At 43.3% G+C, this 21,777-nt stretch overlaps 1 protein-coding gene across 5 annotated transcripts in view; it reads right to left on the bottom strand.

The window, feature by feature from the left end:
- Positions 1 to 1,077: 1,077 nt before the first annotated feature.
- The window catches only part of tiam2a (TIAM Rac1 associated GEF 2a), an 87,088-nt gene continuing 66,388 nt past the window's right edge, over positions 1,078 to 21,777 (bottom strand). For all 5 annotated transcript variants that reach the window (XM_079694421.1, XM_079694420.1, XM_079694423.1 and 2 more), the window contains 12 exons: positions 14,208 to 14,429; positions 12,919 to 12,987; positions 11,682 to 11,807; positions 11,077 to 11,185; positions 8,851 to 9,030; positions 8,491 to 8,609; positions 7,766 to 7,874; positions 7,285 to 7,343; positions 7,071 to 7,173; positions 6,752 to 6,845; positions 3,662 to 3,816; positions 1,078 to 3,131 (listed from right to left, as the gene is read on the bottom strand). In XM_079694421.1, coding sequence (XP_079550547.1) covers positions 2,443 to 3,131; positions 3,662 to 3,816; positions 6,752 to 6,845; positions 7,071 to 7,173; positions 7,285 to 7,343; positions 7,766 to 7,874; positions 8,491 to 8,609; positions 8,851 to 9,030; positions 11,077 to 11,185; positions 11,682 to 11,807; positions 12,919 to 12,987; positions 14,208 to 14,429 — 2,034 coding nt within the window. In that variant the 3' untranslated portion in view covers positions 1,078 to 2,442. The remainder of the gene's footprint in view (positions 3,132 to 3,661; positions 3,817 to 6,751; positions 6,846 to 7,070; positions 7,174 to 7,284; positions 7,344 to 7,765; positions 7,875 to 8,490; positions 8,610 to 8,850; positions 9,031 to 11,076; positions 11,186 to 11,681; positions 11,808 to 12,918; positions 12,988 to 14,207; positions 14,430 to 21,777) is intronic.

The raw sequence follows: 21,777 nt of genomic DNA, 5'->3' as shown, positions 1-21,777 counted from the left end.
CGCTTTTCATGATCAGTGGGTGTTAATCTCACCACAATCAGGATTCCATCAGATCGACATGGCAGATACTGCCAGATATGGAGGACAGCCAGGTTGGCATATGCCGGGTTACCTGTTAATACTTACAGATAGGTCTATAACGTCATCCACAAAGTCACAATACAGTCATAGTATAAAAATCATCTAATAAAGTTGTTATTTTCAGTCAAAGTATTTCAAAAATTTGATAAAAAGATCATAGTATAATGAAAAAGTCTAAACCTAAATATCGAAGGTAATCAAATGTAATGACAAATATACAATGTCAAAAAATGATACGGAAGCTGTTGTCGAAAATCAAGAGAGTACAGTATGTTAAAAAAAGATCACAAAAAAAACGACATTCTGTAAGTCGAAAATATAAAACATAGTATACTGTCGAAAATATGATAAAAACGACAGTACAGTATGTCAAAAATATCAGAAAACTTTTTTTTTTGTTTTAAATGACATACTTTAGAACAATGGCTGTGTGAAAGAGAGCAGCAATTATGAGTCTTTGAGATGACAAAACTATTTTTTCACGTTTTTTACGTCCAACATTTGCGAAAAAGCAATAGTATGTCATAAAAATGTTATACAAAAGTTAAGTATTCCTTAGAAAAACTCATAGTATAATATATTATCAAAAGGTAATTGTATAATGTGCACCAAAAAGTTATAGTATGCCATTGGAAGTTATAGTATGTGAAAATGTGACTGAGATGCTTTAATTGATCATTTCGGTCCTCTTTATAAAAGATACTGAGGAAAAGAAGAACAATTGCCTCACATGTTCTAGTATAAAATCCCAGCACTGCAGTAAAGCTATTTCTTCGTACAACTGTGCCCCACTTCTGTCAGATGATCCTGTAGTCTTTGGAGGATCTACCTTTTCTTCAAATACCTGCATTTCTTTTGACAGCTAATCAGGCAACGGTGGCGGGTGATGCCCAGGGACCAGCTGAGAGAAGACTTACCTCCAGCACTGCTTTACCTTTATACAAACTGAACCGACACTTTGAAGGGCAAGTTGAAAGCATTGTTCTCCAGGCATCATTCACAGATACAACTTTTATTTATAAAACATTTCCATAAGAATGGGACATTCACATTCATTGGTATGCTAGCATTAAAAGGCATGGTAAAGTTGAGAAGGTAAATAACGTTGTAGAGGTTTGCCTGAGTACCATGACATGTACAGCGATGGCAAACCAAACGTTTTTACAAAAATATCAGCTGCAACGTCTTCTATTTCCTGTCTTGTGTCTTACCTGTACAGTGTCAAGTATGTATAAGATCATACATAAATGTTTACAAATATAGAAGAGTATATACAGGACACAAACATAAAAAGAAACGATGGGGTTTAAACATTACTGCAGTTCAAATCATTCAAATAAGCAGCCATACCTTAGAAAAACGTTTACATCCCAATGCAACCACTAGAAATCTCAAATCTTCAGAGAAAGACCACCCAAATCCAGTGGGCTACATTACATATTGCATCTTTCGTATTAGTAATGGACCAAATCTTTAGCCAACAGTTCAAGCCTTCACCCAAAAAAAGTTTGTTTGCTAAGAGATACATAATCAAACCTATTAATAAATAAAAACAGTATTATTAACATTAAAACCTGTACAAATCTTTCAAAAATATAGGCAAACGTTGTACTTTAGTGCACAAAATACAGCAAGAAAGGCTTTGTTGGGAAAGTTTCCTTCCTGTTTGTTGAGGCCGATGTCAATGACATGACCGCCTCTGGTCTTTGTGTGGACCTCATTAGCCCTCAATCCTTTTATTTCATTTTTAACACAAAGCCATTTGTAATAAGCGGAGATCTACAGTGTTTGGTTCTGCGGCACCAAATACAAATTAATAACCCTGATAAGAACCTAATTTCATCTGCGTATCCCGTGGCTCTATGTTCCCTGTGGACTTTTATTCCTCATATAACTTCAGGGACTAAAAGAAAGAGGACACTCTCCCCCCTTTCTTCATAGAAAAGGTCAAAAACGGAATAAACAGCTGCCAATCGGCACGAGCGGCAGGGTAAACTAGGCTGGAATACGTCATTAACCAGTTTGTTGGGAAGAGGCGAAGCCCTGAGAGCTGAGAAATGGCGAGAACGCATCAGTGCTTGGCAGATTTATTGCAGTTATTATCAATGGGACAGAAATCACTTCGCTTCACCACTCTAGGGAGAGAAAGTGAGTTCGTCATAGGTTTCCATAAGAAAAAGATCATTTACATCTAACTTTTTAGCAGGCTGGTGTACGCTTTCCTAAACTGTGTTCCGAGTTGAGGCACAGCTTCACAGCCACACAGGGGTTTCCCTCTAATGACGCAGGGGCTTGGGTCAGTCTTTCACCTTTATGACCATTGTCCTGTGGCCGTGTTACAGTATTGTTCTGGGGTGTCCGTTATGAGGAGGTGGCGTTCCCAGAGTCAGCAGCACAGCTCTCCACCGGCTCATAGAAGCAGTCCTCGTTCACTACAGAGGTCAGACTCTGGACGCTGTAGTCTCTCTCCAGCAGGGCGTTGAGGTCCACCCCCCCCGACAGAGACACTGCGTCCGCCTGGCTGTCCAGAGACCTGCTCTGTGTCTTCATGCTCAGCAGGGCGCCCTGGCTCCTCCTGCAGCTGCTGGTTTTCCTCTTCACAGCACCGAAGTGTCCCCGGATCAGTTTGGGTTGGGTCTCCGGCGTGTCCCCCTCCGGTTGGACACATGGCGCCTTGGCAGCCTCCTCTGAGAGTTTCAGTTGGAGGAACTGATCTTCGATGGCGCTGGATGGAGAACTGCTGTCTCCACTGCCCCTCCGCGTCCCCCCCTCTATGAAGCCGTCGTCGTCCTCGTCGCTCAAAATGTCCGACTCTTTCACGGCGGAGGAGGAGGAGCGAGGCTGGGGTTTGGATCCGGGGGTGTGAGACCAGTTCTTCTGGGCAGGGAGGGTCTGGGACTCAGAGGAGGGGCAGGGGGGAGGGACCCCGCACAGACTGAAGGTCCCGCTGCTCAGACTCCCCTCGTCTGAGTCCGGCCCCACTTTGACGGCCCCAGCCTGGGAAGAGGGGTCTCCAAGGGGGGGCTTACACAACCAGGCCCTGGTGGAACCTGAGGACACATTTGGAGATGGAAATCAGACGTGGACTCTTATCTGAGCCAAACACTTGCATCCTCAGCCCCCCTTTAGCATTTTATGACCTACAAAGTAAGACACAATCGTCTCTAAAGAACATGCATACTCAGCATTACACAGCTAATGATTTTTAAAAGGCTAAATACCAGTCAGCAAGAATCACTCCTCTTATGTGGACATGTTTTAGGAGAATTCCCAGAACTCCAAACAAATGTCAAGTTTTGTTTAAATATCTTTTAAGAGGCTTTTTATTTATCAACTAAGACTTGTTGTAAAATGTTTTCAACTTGAATTGACTGAATGTGTTTGAAAAAGGGGTTTATTAACACATGATACTGTGTCATATATTTATAGATATATTTAAGAAGTACAATATAAGACAAGCACAAGTTTCATGTGTGGGCTATATTCAAATTATACTTTTAGATTTCGCTGCGGGCCAATTAGAAATGGCCCCCGGGCCGTAGTTTGGACACCCCTGATGTAAATGCTTCTGAGCGCTCACCCAGCCGGGCGGAGGAGGGCCGGGTGCTGCACAGGGGGACCAGGCGCTCCTTGCAGCCCCTCTCCAGCGTGGCCTCGCCCCTCATGTTCCTCCTCACGTTCTCCCGCAGGATGGAGCGGATGACCTTGATGATGTTGACCTTGTTCTCCGGCACACTGAGGAGGACACAGCAGAGGAACATTAGTTATGTGAGCGCAGGTTGATTTCAGAAGCTAAATATAGATTAAGGGGGGATTGGTGAGAGACTTCCATTTTGTCCCCAGTGAAATGGGTGATGTAATTCATTAGGAGTGATCCCAATTTCACAGGGTGTAATGAGAATCACCAAGTGGGTCGCGGGCTTCACTCCCACCACCATACTAGTGTAGACTGATTGTGCTTTTTTAAATGCTAAAACAATGGAAAACATAGGTTCCCAGGAACAATACCAAACTGATGGCACATTTACAAGATACGATTATTAGAGTGAGTCATAAAAGATTAGTGGTCACATTAAAATATTTGTATTTTACATTCTATCTTTTAATTTTATTAAATCTTTTTACATTGTCATTCTTGTTTGTTGATCTGTGAAGCCCCTTCAGACAACGGGTTTGTAATATTCGGCTATATAAATACAATTTGAGCAGTTTTGATGGACATTTTCTCTTTTACAAAGTCTGATAAATAAATAATAAATAATAAATCAAAACAAGTATAGGTTGATATATCTGGGAAATATGAGAGTTAGAAGAAGATGATACCAGTCTCCTATTGGTCCATTATATATGAAGCAACAGCCAGCAGACGATTGGCTTCGCTGCGCATAAAGACCTCAAATTCTCATTAAGTAATACATCTCATTGTTTATTGTGTACGAAAACCAAATAAAATGCTAATTGGAGGAAGGTGCTGGTAGGCATAGTTCTTAATTGTTTTTAGTCCTAATGCTACGCTAAGCTAACTAGCTGCTGGCGATAGCCTCGTATTAAAAACAGACAGATGTGAGAGACCGGGAGCAGCAATTAGGAGAAAAGGCATATTGTTCGAAATAAAATAAAACAATTATTAGGCTTCAGTGGAACAGTAACAAATGATTTAATGAAATGGGTTGTATTGTACTTAAGATGGATCCATTTTAAAAAGGGGTTTACTTGAATGATGTAGGAACATATTTCATTTTATGTATATTTGATCAAGTAGATAACTCCAGTGGGTCTTTTCACAGCCTTGACCATGTTTATATCAGTAGTAACATTGAGATCTGAACATCTGTACCATTGCTAAAAATAAGACTGATGGTGTTAGAAGATAATCAGACATGGAAAGGGCAGATGTTTGCAAAACCTATGTGAGAGAGAAGGTGAAAGGTATGGTATGAAAGATGGCCCTATACTATCTTTTGTATACATTTATGAGAGGAGATTGCTTACAGACCAAGAGTGCACAACAAGTGAGAAAGGTAATGCAAATAACTAAATACAATCTAGCAAACTTTAGATATATAAGGAACTGTTTGACAACACCTGTAGCAAAACTCTATATGACTGCCATGATCCTTCCCCACCTAACAGACTGTATGAGCAGCTGGACCCAGGCCAATAGCACAACATTAAGGCCTATCCCATCACTTCACAAACAAGCTGTCAACGTTTCAGACAGAAAACCTAAGCTATACCACCATTGCAAAATCCTGGAAAAACATAACCTGCTCAGCTGGGAACATCTTTTAAAACACACTGATGCATGTCTCATTTTTAAGATTCTAAACGGCAAGGCACCCCCACCACTCTGCACTTTTATACAGCAGAAACATTCAAACAGCAGAACCACAACGTCTGCCCTAAGAGGAGACTGTGTAGTCCCTCTTAGGTCCAGTTCCTTTGGTAAACACTGTTTCTCTGTGAGGGCACCAACACGTTGGAACACAATACCGATACAGGTAAGGAATAACACCTCCTATCATACATTTAACCACTATCATAAGAAGTGGCTTTTAAGCAATCCGAAATGTGAACACTTTTAACTGTATCATAGTATCATAGTATTTCATCTGTTTGCATGTTTGTCTGTTCCTATTTATTGTTGTACTGCTGTTGTCTGTTGTATTCTATTTAATTATGTTTTTATTTCTCTAGTCTTGTTGTGGTTATTTAACATCTTGCCAAGGACAACAGTTGAACATGAGCCTGCTGTCTAATACTGGCTAATTTACAGCAATGTGGATTAATGTGCACTGTCTTTTAAATAAATAAACAAGTAAACAAGTGTCCCTGTGCAATGGTAAATGATTACACACACTATGGACATGCTCACTTTGATTTAGCCTCCAGATAAAAATGGTATAACAATCTATCTTAATGTTTGGCATGTTTCCAACCTTGCATATCACACAATGTTGGAGTTAATGTAACTGTATGAATGTTATGTTATAATAACTAATAGAAATGGTAAGAGTTACATAATCAGATATACGACTAATGTTGAAATAAACCTTAAAAGGTCACCTATTATGCAAAATCCACTTCATACATACATATGTGTCCCCTTTGTGTAAAGAGACTCTGAAAGTTTCACGAAGAAAGATTCGCTCTCTTTTTGTCCTGATCCATTTCTATAAAAACCTGTCTGAAAATGAACTGATCAGATTTTGGCCACTTTATGATGTCATAATGTTTTTTTGGCTTGTGTAACCATCAGCCACTCACCAACCAAGGTAACCCCCCCCCCCTTATCACCACGAATCTCCTCCTAGAGCACCATTGTGTTATTTTTAACCAAATATCTCTCAGATGGGCGTGGGGAGGGGCTCCTTATTTTTCATCTAAAGTAACAGACAGAGAATCAGCCCTTTTGAAACAGGGCTGAAACAGAGGGGATTGGATGCTACAATGCACGATCTGTTTGCCAAACACTTCAGAGATATGTTTTGTATATATCTGAGACCTATATTATATTGATGAAAAACAGTATAATGGGGGACCTTTAACTAACTTGTAAAAAGACCCTAATTGTGGCATGTGTAAAGGGTATAAAGAAAAAGCACTATGGACTCCATGAATGCATGCCAGCTTTAATCACTGTGATCCCCCTGAAGGGTTCATCTCTGACCTGCTGCACAGCTGGAACACGGTCTCCGGTCTCCCCTCCACTTCAGACCTGGAGTGAATCAGCTCCCAGATGCAGCTGCCCTCTGTGCCTGCTCCTGAGAAAGTGAGGCAATAAAAGGAGAGGCTTTTAATCACAGAGTCCAAACATGGTTTATGGTTTCAGAAAGAGATAAGGAGGGGAGCTCAGGAGAGTTGCCAGGAGAGGTGTGTGTGTGGGCAAGAAGAATTAGCTTCAGGTTTGGTGGGGGAATAATACGATTTAGTGGATGTACTTTGTGAGTGATTTAGTGGGGCTAATGTGGCAGTGTGAGAGTCCTTACCTGCAGTATTTCCCAATCTGACCTGCAGTGAAGAGAGAGGGATGAGCCAACGGAACTTAAAGGGGTCTGCGTCTCCGTGAGAAAGGGCCGAACGAGAGTTGGTCTGGTCATCACAAAGAGAATGCCACATGGGAGAGAGGAGAACAAAAGTTCAAACCAAAGAGCCCATCTGAGGCATGTGAGAGGAGACTGCTGCATCAGACACAATGCTTACCATCCTCTTCTTCAGCTTGTTGTTTTCCCGGTAGACCAATATCACCGCTTTCTTGAACACTGTAAGAGAGAACACATCAGTGTGAGTTTTCCTGTGAATGTCTCTAGGGGAAAGCGACTGAAGGAGAGCATCCCTCAGAAACATTTTACAGCAGGAGGCCTTCAAGCTTGCATCTGCGCTACAGCTCTGGATAGTGAGTCACTGAAAATCTGCTTTGAGTTCCATTGCAAACACAACTCTGGGTGGCTCTACAGAACACCTGATACACCTGGTTTGTACCGATTAACCTCGTAAAAATCTGATGGCCACATGACAGTTGTTCAGAGGCTGTTTTGGCAAAGAAAACTTTATTTACATGGGTCCCATAACCTCTCGCCAGAATTCTTAGTAAGGGGTGGATGTTTTACGGTAGGGAAAGGAGGGGGTCTAATTTTTCCCAGAAGGCAACAGTAATTATGGTGGGAGAAGAACGCAGACTCACCAAACACGGTCATTTCAGGGTCTTTTCTCATGCGACCCAACGATGAATGCGGGTTGAGCCAGACCACTGAGGAATGCATGAGAAACTCTCCCATCGAGATCTCTGTGACCTGAAAGAGACACACAGGAAACCGTTTACAAAAACAGAAGAGAGGGAGGAACAGAAACCAGACAGCATGCTGCTCTGTGGGCCGGACTCAGTATTCATGGCTATGACTGGAGCTGCACAGACAATACAAAATACTGGTTGTGTTATTGGGGTGAGAGCTGATTTTAAAGAGAGTTTGTATCTCGTTTTTGCCGAAAAAGTACGCTGAAAACATTCAGTGGGCCTGGACAACATCATTTGGCATTCAATTTGAATATTTAAACTGCAGAGGTTACCAGCTAAATATTCCATCAATATGTAAACGTATTCAATCCCTGGAGGCAGCGCACAGAAGATGGCGTAAACATCCCCACTTTAACTGGGAGGAAGTTGTTTAAAAGGCAACATAATATTCCTATTTCAAGATCATACTTTAATCTTTTCTGATACAGAATGTTGTTATGCTCTGATGTTAAAAAACACCCTTTTCGGATCCCTCTGAAATGCTGTTTTAGCACCTGTCTCTTTGAGCCACCCTCCCAAAAAATCCCGATCTGCTCTCATATGGCTATGGTCGTTAAGGAAACCTCCGATATATGATTGATGATTATACATATTTTTCTATAATATGTATCTACCTCCTTATCGTGGCCAGTCTGCTCCGCTACGAGCTGATCAAACACGGAGCCGTAATCCTCGTAGATCTTCTGCATCTCGTTGATGTGGCTGGCCACCTTCTCCATGGCCTTCAGAGCCTCTGCAGGGACACAAACAGAATGTTTCATTTATTCACTGTATATGTGGACGCTTTGCTTTACAGTAGCAGGTTTTATTTGCTCATTGTGAGTGCATTGTGTAATCTCTGAGATGTGTCACTTAATACTTGCAGGCATGATAACATGACAACAAGACACTGAAATGACAAGTGTGATCTTGTCTGGTATTTATAGCACGTGTGTTTGGGTGTGCCTGTGCCCTGTGTGTGTTTATTGTCCTACCGGTGAGGTGGTAGTGCTCCTCGCTGTCAGCGTCAGTGAGGGACACCAGCTCCCTGAGCAGCAGGGGGTACTTCAGCACTCTCTGCACCGGTTTAATCAGGTAGGACTCCAGGGTGGAGGAGTGCTGCTTGGTGGGGTTCCTCGCATCTAGGAATTCCTTGAAGGCCTGATCCGTCTTTGCTGAAAAACACATTACAAATTAAAAAAGACCCTTCAGCTTTTGGTTTCCTGATGGTGTCATGCATGTGTTGCTGTATTGTAAACTAATCCTAGATCTGATACTGTTGTGCTGGCCAGTGCAGAATCACGGTGCAATAAGCAGTCTCCAGCAGAGGGTGGTGTAGGCCTCTCCACCCCACCATGACCACTGCAGTATTTAAGTTTAAACATCTGCTAATGCATCCATTATACTCAGCACAAGGCCTCTGAGTATCATTAGACAAGCTGTTTTCACAAAGCAAAAGTTAAAAAGATCTTGCCGCACTGTCACAAGTTACTTAAGCCCCTCTGATTTACACCGGAGTGAAAACGACCAAGTTGGGAGTCCTTCGTTTGCAGTGAAGCCAAAGCATAGTGTGAAAGGGCAGGTATAAAACGGAATGAGCCTTCTGTAAAGGTGATGACATTTTCCCCGAGCAGCATGCTTCCATGATGCCTACCGAGGGGGGGGGGGGCATTAAAGTATTAATTATAGCACTCCCCGCCACAGACAGGCAGCTTCATCGACACCTGCCAGAGTAATTGGCAGGCAATTAACGAGTCGGCAAATAAACAGAGAAACTAAGGCAACCCAGGGCCCTTGGCATGATGGCAAAGGGAGGGGGAGTGATGAAGATGACACAGACGGGCATGTAATTACTTTAAGGGTTGACAAAAATGTCTTCTCTGTGGCCTGGGATCAGCTGTTTGTGACCACGCAGAGCCAAATATATACTCTGTATGCAGCAATGTGCAGCTATGTTATCCTTGGTTATTCTTATCTGAACCGTGCAATTACTGTGCTACATGTCGTTCTAATATTAGATTTTGTGCAACAAGTATAGAACAGCACACCCAGCCATTTAAAGCTTTGGGTAAAAATATGGTGTATGATCCCTGGAAGTACAGCACTTTGACTCTTAGCATATTTTCACTATGCTAAAAAACTTGGAGCCATTTTGAGTTGGCACTGAACATAGACTCAAGAATAACAATCCTGAGCAAAAAATGTATCCCCAAAACAAAATAAAATGATAAAATCTTTGACTGGGTAGTGGGGTTGTGATCTTTGTACATTCTAATTGCAGATTTTTTTTCTAACAGAGACACTGAGAAAAAAGTCAGGATAATCTTTTCTCTGAAGATTTAGTTTAATCTCAGAACTCCAAAAAAACGAACACACTTTTGGTTGGATCTAAAAATAAATGTGGCCCTGATCCTCTTCCTTACATATGATTATACATAATTCAATTAAAATAAAACATTTAACATTTTCAACACTGCAGAAACTATTCCACGCACCAGAGTTGTTTTAAAACCACATGTCCTTCTCCTCTAGGTAACTCTGACCCGTCGGGGACTTTTCTGAGTGTTTTCCTCTCCTAATCCTATTAAATGTCCATCCTGCTGCTTACTTCGAGGAATATCCCACGCAATTCTAGTAATGGGTCAGATTTAAGCAGCACGGGGGTAATTTGCCCACCCCACCTGTTTCTGCAAAGAAGCCATTCTTCTTACGTCTCTCCCGGCACTGGGCAGCATTCCCAAACAGCGGCAGAAAGGCCGGCGTCGTAGCGGGCATAAATCAAGTTTAAAACGTCTACTGTCGCATGCTGAGGGGGACGCTAAGAAATATGAGGGCTACGCTGTTTGTGAACAAGGTTATCCAAAGTCTGTGTGATTAATAAATGTGTGTATTTGTTTAAACTGCAGGTAATGGCTTGAATTGTTAATAAACAGTAGATCACAAAATGAAAGGGGGATTTTGTTTCTCCCTGTGCTAACATGTTGTGAATGAGGATGGAAATGGAACAGGACTAGCAGTCAAATGGTGAGGCAATGTTTTTTTCCGCCAAACTATAAGGAAAAACCTTCAACAGTGAGAGCCAAGAGGTGTCTCTGATGCAACGGAGGTGCAAGGAAACCGCATTTAGCAGGGATTGTGTGGGACGGTATGTCTGCAAATACTATTTCATTTTGTGCCGTTGGAGTGTGTGTGTTCTTCACGTGTTCAGGTGTGTGTTGTACCTCTCTCCATGACCTTCTGGACCTTGATGTGGTTGGCGCAGAAGCCGCTGTAGAGCTTGAAGTGGTCGGCGTAGTAGAGGAACGAACCCCCGAGAGAAAACAGCAGCTTCTGCAAACCCGAGAGGGTGTGAGAGAGAAAAACAAGAGATGGGACTGAGTGCCGTACAGATGGTGAGAGAGCGAGGCTACACACAGACACACGAGAAGAGAGAGAGGGGATGAAAGAGCACGAACATGTGAAGTCACGACCGTCACCACTCTGTGCCCCCTCTCTCGGGAGCCCCCCCCCCTCTGTCCTCTCCCTCTCACCTAACCTCCTGAGTACACTAGCTTTCAGCAGCTCACAATCCAACCAGTGAACCGCCGCCTCGATCAATAACCCTGTCATGTCAAGACTATGAATCACCCGGAGATGCCCCTGTCACACCACCTCAATTATTAATAAACCTCAAGATATCAAACATTATAACTTTCTCTTTGGAAATGTGGTTAAAATCACCTGGTTTGACGATAACGTCGTTCTGTATACTCATTCTTATGGTAAACCCGTTAAGGCTTCGGACATTTAATCAATAAGTTGATATGTTATTGTGTGGGGGTCTCACCTTGAATTGTGAGGGGGTCTCCAGGGTGTTGAAATCAGGCGAGGAGGCGATCCTCTCCTCTAGGGTCTGCAGGAAGACCCTCTGGAAGTCCAACATCTCAGGCAGGCTGCCAAACAGACTCTCCATCTGAAGAGGAGGAGGAGAGCGATGGATAGGAAGAGGTGAGGAAAGAAGAGGTGGTGATGGATAAGGATGGATGGGAGGAAGATTGAAGGGGAGGGGGAGAATGAATATGAGGCTACAAGAAAAAAAAAACACCTAGATAGCTTGTAATTCATAATAGCACGTCAGACAGACACCCCGGAGTGTTATAAAGCTCCACTCTGATGGCTCCATCTCTGACAAAGGCACTTGGGGACAAGCCTATGAATGCAGCACACACACACTTCAACCGTCCAACACACCCTCTCCCACACACACTCCCAGGGTCAACCCTTCCCTTCATTAAAAGCCGTTTCAGGGGCGCGCACGCTCTCCTCTATTTCGTGTCTGGACACGTCCTGCTGTCCCATAACTGCCTTTTAATTTGCCCCAGTGCTCAGTGGCCTATCGACTAGTGCGTCTTGGGAGAGTCGTCCTGTGTGTGAGGTCACGCTCTGCACACAGGGCTGGAAACTGCAACACCGAGGTTATTAGCATGCTGCAGCTACTCCACAGGAACACACACTGACGGCTTCATTCAAGGTGTTTACAAAAAGGAAAAAACATTTTTATTTATGTAAAGAGGCGAAATCACAGCTATACTGTGGGGTGTGAATCCGACGTGGATTCTTAAAGGGTGGGTTTTATCTCAAACTAGCCCTTATTGGCGGTTCCCAGTGAGACGCCGGAAGGTCACGTAGAGGAATGGAAATTTGTCCTCCAGCCAGCCATAGTGGTAATGAGGGAGATATGGCCTATGGTTCATTGGCGTCACCTCTGGGTAATAAACACTCAATGAATTCCACGTCCTATTTCGCCTCAGCACCTCCCAGGATACGCCTCGGGCTGATACACCTCCCATTATTTCACACACACACACCCCCCCACACACACACACCCCCCCCACACACACACACACACACACACACACACACACACACACACACACACACACACACACACACACACACACACACACACACACACACACACACACACACACACACACACACACACACACACACACACACACACACACACACACACACACACACACACACACACACACACACACACACACACACACACAACTTACCTCGTCCAGTGTGAGGAAGGTTTCATTCTGCAGGGGCTTCAGGTAAATCTCAAACAAACAGTCCAGGTCCTGTGCACAAGATAAATAAAAACTAAGGTCAGAGAGAAGGAATCATACAGCATTCTATTCTTTAACCTCATTTAAAAATCTGACCATTTATTTTTCCCTTTACAACCTCTGATTGTTTCCCCTCCCACAGTCCCTCACCCCATTCCTCCATCTACTCCCTCCTCCCTCCTTCCCCCCCCACTACTTTAATGTGGCTGTAGCTTGTCTCGGTATCAGCGGAGATATTCTCATTAGGTTGATTTATGATCTTCCCCCTCCCCCTCCCTTCCCCAGACTGCCTCACTCATGAGTGGTGCATTGGATACGGGCGAGCAGGCCTGCATCAAGGCACTCTGGGTAGACAATCTCCTCACTCAATTACAAATCAACAGCGATTGGAAGAGGAGGGGTGCACCGGGGAATGGACTTAATGAAAAATTAGGACAAAGGAAGAAAAGAAAATACCAGCCATGACTGTGTTGCAGAGTCGGGAAGATCAAGAGTGTAGCTGTTTAATGTGTGTCAGGGAGGAAAAGGTTGTACTAGAAAACATGAGGGCAGCAAAAAGATTGGGCAGGAAGAGGATAAATAAGTCTAGACAGGAGTAGGAGGAATGGAAGAGCACTGACTGTGAAACAGGAAACAGCTTCTCCTGCATTCATTCTCTTGTTTTATGTCACTCGCAGCATTATATCTTATATAAAAATGAAAGGTTTCGCATTTTGGGAAATAAGCTTATACGCTTTTTTGCTGACCCTAAGATGAGAAGAAGTACTTTCATCCTCATCTTTTATATTAAATATATAGCTGAATGGAGCAGCCAGTTAATTTAGCGTAGCATAAAAACTGGGGGAAACAGCTAGCTTAGCATTGTCCAAAAGAAGCAAAATCCATCTACCAGCACTATGATCAATTTGTATATTATAACTCTATTTTACAAAAGTACAAGGTGTTATTGTTCAAACTGGAAAGTCAGATAAGATTAAATAATTTATATATTTTTTTAAATAAAAAAACTGTCACTTCCCAAATGTTTAACTTGGCAGCTGCCAGCGATGATGACCATTATGTAGCCATGAGTAGTCCAGTTATAATCGAGTTAAAAGAAATTATAGTGCTTTTTTGTCTTGGTATAAAAGTAAAAAGTATAGACACTTTTATAACTGAGGAGTACAAAATAAAATGTAAGTGCAACTGATGTGTCCCGTAAGCTTATAATAATAAATACTTGGCGCTCTCACCTTGACGTAGGACTTCTCTGTGTCCACCAGCTCTTGGATGACCTTGCGTAACCTCTCAGTGGCACTCATGTGTTTGGGGCAGGGTCTGAGCAGGGTGGGACCCGAGCCCGAATCCCCTCCCTGCCTCACTGGAGCCCCCTTGGTGTCGTCCATCAAACCCCCGGACCCTGAGGCCGCCCCCTCCTGGCATGACTGGTAGAGGGTGCAGACTGTGTCCACGCTCTGTAGGGGGTACACAGAGAGGGAGGGGTATTTAGTTTAGGCAGCTCTGGGATTATAAAATCCAGCTGGATAAAATAAGGATTATCACACTTGAGAAACAGCAATGAGAAACATTGAGGATCTATTAACATGTGACTTCTTGCCTCCCTCATTAAACAAATCAAAAGTAATGATTTCAACTCTATTGCTGTACAAAAAAATAATGATGTATATAATTCTACACTGAACATGGCTAGTGATTCTCCGGGGGATACTAAGAGTGTTATGGAGATTAAGTTATTCACTTCATGCTAATTGGCTTTGCATCAAAGACTTTACGGAGCATCTGAAAGACTGACTGGATATCCCAGCAGATAGCATTAAATCACATTATTCTTCTAAATCCATAATGGACAGTCATGCAGCTTTGTGTCACATCAATTCCAGGAAACTGGAATTTTCATGGAATTGTTTGAAATTGTTTTAATTAAAGAGAGTGGGTTAGAAGCATCTCATTATCAAAATGCAGCTGGTTATACCTCTGCTCCTTCACAAAAAACAAGCTTTTCTCCTGCCTGATGTATACTTTTCTGATAGGTGGAACCCCCACTCAGCGTCATAGCATCCACAGATGGTTTAGAAACAGCTAATCTGCATCGCTTCATATTGGACTGCTTTGCCTGGGGAAGAGAAATGTACATCAGCCGTATGCACAGCACTACGAAGTGTTGCCTGTGGCGAGTAGAATCTTGAAGAGCGGCTGTGGCAGAACATTTTCCATTATCAGCCTCTCTGTATTACCGCTGTATAGTATGGTTTTCCAGCACTACAGTAAATGTTTCAACACAAGACAAATCTATCCTCATTTCTTACTTGACAAGCTATTGAAGCACTATTTCATCAACTGCTTCAAGCATTGCCAGACTGTAGTGCCCAAGCCATCAATTATGATGTGATTTCAATACTAAAAATAGCCTAATAATGACCAGCCTTGCTTATTCCAAGGGAAAAACATGATGTAGAATTACAATCTGTGGTGAGTCGGTGGACTCAGGGCCAGTAATAGCAGGTTCCTATCGGCTGCACAGCAACGGCAGGCAAAACAGCTGCTCAGCACTCTGCGCCAGTGTGTGTGGGGTATTGCATGAGCAAGCATTTAAGTGGAGCTCACTACTCAAGACTATACAGCAACACACATGGATCAATACATGCTTCATTCTGACACGGCAGACATCGATACACACACGTACACACTTTCCACGTAGTGTATGAAAGCATGTCTGAGACATTTTGCTCCAATGGTGTGAGATACCACCCATAGTAACACCCACTATCCACAGCCAGGGAGCCCACAGACAACTAAGGCTTCCATTAATAGGACTGCGATTCATCAGCCACCTCATTATGGCATGGTCACTCTAGAGACGGCCCTCCAATAGTGCAGTGTAGACTGTGTGAGAGCGACAGACTGAAAGAGTAGGAAGTAGAGGGGAAATGCCTCTGCATGTCTGGCTAAGCCTCTTTCATGTGATCCACCGCCCACAGCAGCACTCCACTCTGGAGCTCTTTGAATGTGGGATGATAATTATGAGGGGACTTAATGTTTCCCTCTGCGCTGGTGGAGGGATGTTCTGATTGGAACGTGCCCCACATATTCACTGCAAACAGACTTACCTGTGAATGTTAAAAACAATAACAATAAACCACATTCTCCGTTTATGTTCAAATCAAGTCTACAGACATGCTATTAGCTATTTGAGGCTTTGCTAAAAGCTAACATGCCAATGTTTAGCGGATATAATCTTTAAGCTTTTCTGCCGATAAGCAGACAAGATACATTTACTGGATGATGAAAATGTAGTACAAGTGTATTACAATTCATCCTGAGAGTAACATGAATGTTTTTTTAAATGTCATGGCAAAGGTTATTTTGATTTTGCCAGTGGCGGACTTTCCAACATAGCCATCCTGCTAGCATAGCTAAAAGGAACTTTGCTATAAATTGAGTTGCAAGTATTTCTACTCATGAAAGTTCTAACTTCTCAGAGTACATGTTGCCAACTATCATCTAATTCACCACTTCTTGTAAACATTTATTTTGTTTACACCCATATTCATGTAGCACTTGTCCTTTTCTCAGAAGGAATTATTAAGGAACCCAAGTAACCCAGCAATGGAACTACAGATGCTGACAAAACAATCCAACTAAAGGTCACAAAATACACTTCAGACACAGCGCCAGTCAGCGTTCATTTAGTGATACACACTCTGGGAAAACTCAGGCAGACCAGGGGGAGATAGCCTGAAGGAAACACAGAGGTTAAGGATATCAGAGCAACATATTCATCAAACAGCCCGCTGCTAGCTCCAGATAACAGTCATATCTGCCATTTACTCTGGATACAGGCGCCCAGAGGAGAGGGGGAGCCGGTCCGGTAGCACACACCGCCACTCAAGTGTCGAGTTAATTATCATCACACCCACATGCTGCAAGGATGTGGGGACATGTTCCGCATATACAATGATGAAGGAGTTTCCGTGGTGAGGGGGTAAAGAAAAGGGCATATGCTTTATTGGAAGCCCGGGAAGAGTGTGCACGTGGAAAGACAAGTTTAACTCTCACAAAGCGTTCTATGCGAGTACGATTCCCATCATCACTAAATGGCAGATACCTGCATTAGAGCGTGACGAGAAGATGTGGGCAGAGAGAAAGAGAGAAAGAGAGCAGAAAAGCGAAGGGAAGTGGGAGGTGGGGGGCTCCACGCTGTCATGACTCAGGAATTGTGATTGCCTCACAACAATCCCACCAACACAGCCCGACAGCTAGCCCAAATAACCAATTAAGAGCTGAGGACAGGAGCCAGCGGAGGCGGGAGGAAAGCCCGGGAGTGCGGGGAAAGACGAGTGCATCCGACAGTGCGGCTGTGAATTCCTATTCAGGGTTTTTTCTGACAGCCCTGGATCATGTTACTAACTCTTCTGGCTGTCTATGCCTTTTAAGCAATTTATAAGAAAGAGGTCTTTGTTAACCTTTGCAGGTATCAAAATAATAGATCGAGAGTCTGGTGAGTCATTTTGTCTTTCCCCACTTGGTTTCCTTCTTACATTCTAGTTGCATTTCCTTTTTATTTTCAGTCAACAGCCATGCACACAGGAACATGATGTCCACTTGCTAGAGCCATCTTGATGGTAAAGCAAAGGGCTCCATCTCAACATGCTGGACCCTTACCATCAAGTAGAAGTCATTTTTTTTATAAATCTAGTCTCAGCTGTATTCGAGACTGGAGAAATGACCGGGACAAGCTTAAAGTACATGGCAGCCTCATTTATATAAATCCAAAAAGCCTTTATCATACCCACTCACTTGAGGAGAAGTAAACTTTAAACACAGTTGAGTGCTGATAACTTTCTATAGTCTCTTTTAATGAAGATCCTTCAAAAACGACATTGAATATTGAAGCATAACCATTGTTAAATATCGACTCCCAATCCTGGGCTCACCATGAAGAGCAGTCTGTAGAGCAGCCTCCATGCCGCTGTGGCCTGCCGCTGGGTCCTCCGGGCCAGTGAGCAGCCCTTCCTACGCAGCCTGCCTTCCCTGGACGCTGGCATGATGCGAGGTTATACAACTTGACAACTTGCATCCGACAGAGACCTGAGCAGTCTTGACCGTGTTGGAGATCTGTGTATCTGTCCACCTCTGATTTTAATGTGATGGACGGTCAATCCCTTCTGCAACTTTTCTCACCCTCCTCCTCCTTTCTTCTACTCTGATTAGTGTCCAGTGCTGCCCGCCTCTCTGCTAGGCCCGGGTCAGAAACCTTGGTATTGAGTACACCTATGCCTCTGAGGCAGAGTGGGCTTTGATATGGGATGGAGCCATTGATCCCGTGTCCTGCCGTTCTGTGAGCGTAAGCAGAGAAAAAGTGCCTGCTGCCGGCTTGTTTTGCATATCAATCACTCGTGGACGGTCGGGTCACTTGGCATGTGCAAATGGAGGAGAATTCTTCCCCTGGCAACAGTGTCCTCTCTCTCTCACTGTCCGTCTCTTTCCATCAACGCTGTAATTCCTACATCCCCGCTTTTACAACCCGCCATCAATCCTACTTCCCTCTATCCATTTGCCTCAAGACATTTCTATTTCCTCTTCCTCTGGTTCTTCCCCTCCGTTTCAGCTCCTTGTGACCACGGTGTAACTTCGAGAGAGCTGAATGGAGAGGCCGGGGGCTGTATCTGTGTCCAGTCTCTCAATAGCATCAGTACAATGCAGACTGTTCTGGCTTGTTACCTCCACACACAGAGGAATGGCTGACTCAAAAATGGGAGGCTCTGAGCTGTTGGGGGGTAACAGGGCAGGAATGTTAACTATGGCCCCGCACTAGAATAAAATGTGATATGCATCACACAGTGCACAAAGGTAATTTCACATGGAATACATATAGATCAAAGCCATGTCCACAAGATCTTATATCGATTTTAAAACTGGATTTATTTAAGGGAAGATACTACTGGTATTGTAAAAGAAGACAATACAGTGTCAAGATGGGGATTCCAGGGAGATGAAAGTCTTACTTTTTTTATATTTGGCATTTGAGGCTTTTATTAGAACGACACAGTCAAAGAATAGATGCAAGAGAGAAAATGGGAGTGAAATGCAACAAGGTTTCCCTATTGCAGTTCATGGTTGGCACCATGATCCCTAGGCCCTTTGATCAGGATTTGGGGGGATTCCATAAAAACCCAACAAGTACTTGGTTTGAAGTTTAGCAAGGCCTCCAAGCTCATGATCCTCACTGTTTGCTGCAATCATGTGCAATTACTATGGAGCATTTTTAACCCCCCTGTTTCTGAAACATTCACAATTATTATCAGTCTCATTTATGTTTATATTCCAATAGTTGTTTTGTCCGAGTGTTGGGTGTAACAAACAAACATTGGGAGGGGGAGGGTTAAGAAAAGGGGATGCAACACAGGCGTGTCCATGGGAAATAGCCTTGTCATGACACTATGAGAGAGAAAGCGAGCGCCCAGTAGGCAGGCCAGTGATTCATTTGCAAAGTTAGTGGGCTATAGTGCCATGATGCCATCTTCTTTTCAAAGCACAATAAAAGAAGACGCATGCTCATAAATCAAACAGAGTGGAGGGGAGGGGAGAGGAAGATGAGAGGGAGGGCTGGTCCCGTCGCGCTCAAGCCCATTTACGCCTTTTATTATTCACCCTAAACAAATATTATTCCGCCAAGTCTCGGAGGACTTTGGGAGAAGAGTGTGTTTTAATAATGAAGCCAGCTTCCGATAAAAGCACCCATTCTACTGAGTCCCGTAGGCTATTCACATCCACTGCTTTGCATGACTGCCAGTACAAAGGCAAAGCAATGCCAGCACTATACACTGTTCTTAATCCACCAAGACGCACTAAGGTTTAAAGGAAATTATTGTTGCCAACGGTATAGGTGGCTTGATGACAAACAAGTCCGCAGAATAACTAATGGTGATCCCTGTGCTGAACCCACACCCTTTCCTGACCTGGAAAAATATCAATCTGGGTGAATCAGAGGCAACCAGATCACACTGAAGTAGACACAGCATACATTTGCCATAGATTACATGGTACTAACAGATAACAGAACCACTAGGCACACAAGGTGACCGCTTGAGTGTTAATACACGGCCCTAAAGTCAGACCAATATAACCAATTGTACTACAGCCCATAGTGCTGAGATAATATCATGGATAGCATTAAAAGCATATACCAAAGTAATGGACAAATTACTTTGGTTGAATTAAAGGAACATTTAGGAGATCATCACAGTGATTGTTTACGATTATACTTTGGTAATTATAGGTGTCTGTACCATGTTTCATGCCAATTTATTCCCTAGTTTTTTTATATATATATATTTCAGTCTAGACCTAAGAGGCAAACCATCTGACTGACATGGTCAATTCAGGATCTTTTAAAAATTAAGGCTGAAATGTTAAATGCAAATAAGAGACTCGCAATTTAAAACTACTCTAGCTACTAGCTAGAGACACACAGGTTGGGGGAGTGCGTAAGAGCTGGAGCTTAAGCGTGAAGACTCATAGTATCAGCTATCTAAGTTCAAAACATCGAGGAGCACACCTGCCCATAGTTACCGTTTGTTTGTCACTCTTGCAAGACACGCAGGAAGTCACGTCCTGACCCAGGCAGGCCAGCTTGTCTTTGAGGAAACGTCTCAAACTGAGCAGCACGGAGCCCAGAAACAGGTCCTTCTCCTCAGCCTCACAGCCAGAGGGCCAGAACCAGTACATGGCCAGGAGGGAGCACAGGGCCTGGGCGGGCGACTGGTCCCGCATAAAGAGCTCCATTAAGGTGGTGAGGTAGAGGCCCGGCCGAGGATCTTCATCGTTCACCGTTGGGGCTACTATTGGTATGGCTTCAACCACGGCTGTGCCAGGAACCAGAACCACTGGTGCGTTCATTCCAGTCAGATCTGGCTCATTTTGGATCCGGGTCCTTATCGGTCCCTCCGGTGCCCCTTGTTCAAAAAGTTTGTATCCCCAGCTATGTCTTTCCAAGTTGTTTACAAAATAATGGACTGACGGAAGCAGGCAAGCATTAACTGTGCCGACAGCTTTAAGCCCAGATTATTAGCCTGCTCCTGGCCAGATGGCAACTGATGGGCTTAGTCAAAACACACCCACACACGCACACACACGCCGACACATATAAACGTACCTAATTTACCCCAACAGACTCGCATTCAAAAGGCAGACACACATACCAATCGGGTAAATATTCGGAAGGGGAAGGTTTAAGCTCAAAGGAAGATTGAATAATGTTTAAAGATGATGATATAACCTAATATTGGTTTGCTGTTTAACCTTTAGTTTGATACAAGACTTGCCTTGCTACTTTACAAAGTTTGAATCATACAGTATGACTGCTATTCATACCATACAAAATGTCATAGTTTTTACTACATAATAGAATGTGACACCAAAGCAACATGGCAAAGGTTGTGAGGATATAGAATAAATTAAATTGTTGTGGTTCATTGGGTTCAATGACATGACAAACACCACAAAAGGGTTGGCCGATTCAATTAATTAACAAATAATTACAGCTTTACATGAAACCTGTTTTACTGAACACACCAAATGAAGCAACTGAAGATTATTGGATCACCATCACTGATCTTTCCTCAAAGGACAACTTTATTTTTGGGGAAAATTCTAATAAAAAGGTTCTAAAGAGATATTCAATCAAAACCAAAATGTATTCAAAATACAATGGCTGTCTAAGAAAAACAGAAAATATTCCCATTTGAGAAGCTGGAGCCAATGAACCTGGTGACATGATTAAACCAGACTGTGCCAGATTAC

The sequence above is a fragment of the Notothenia rossii genome, assembly GCF_949606895.1.
Source record: "Notothenia rossii genome assembly, chromosome: 7".
In the NCBI taxonomy this organism is placed as follows: Eukaryota; Metazoa; Chordata; class Actinopteri; order Perciformes; family Nototheniidae; genus Notothenia; species Notothenia rossii.
Note: the sequence above shows the minus strand (reverse complement) of the source record. Positions and strands in the feature narration are given on the sequence as shown.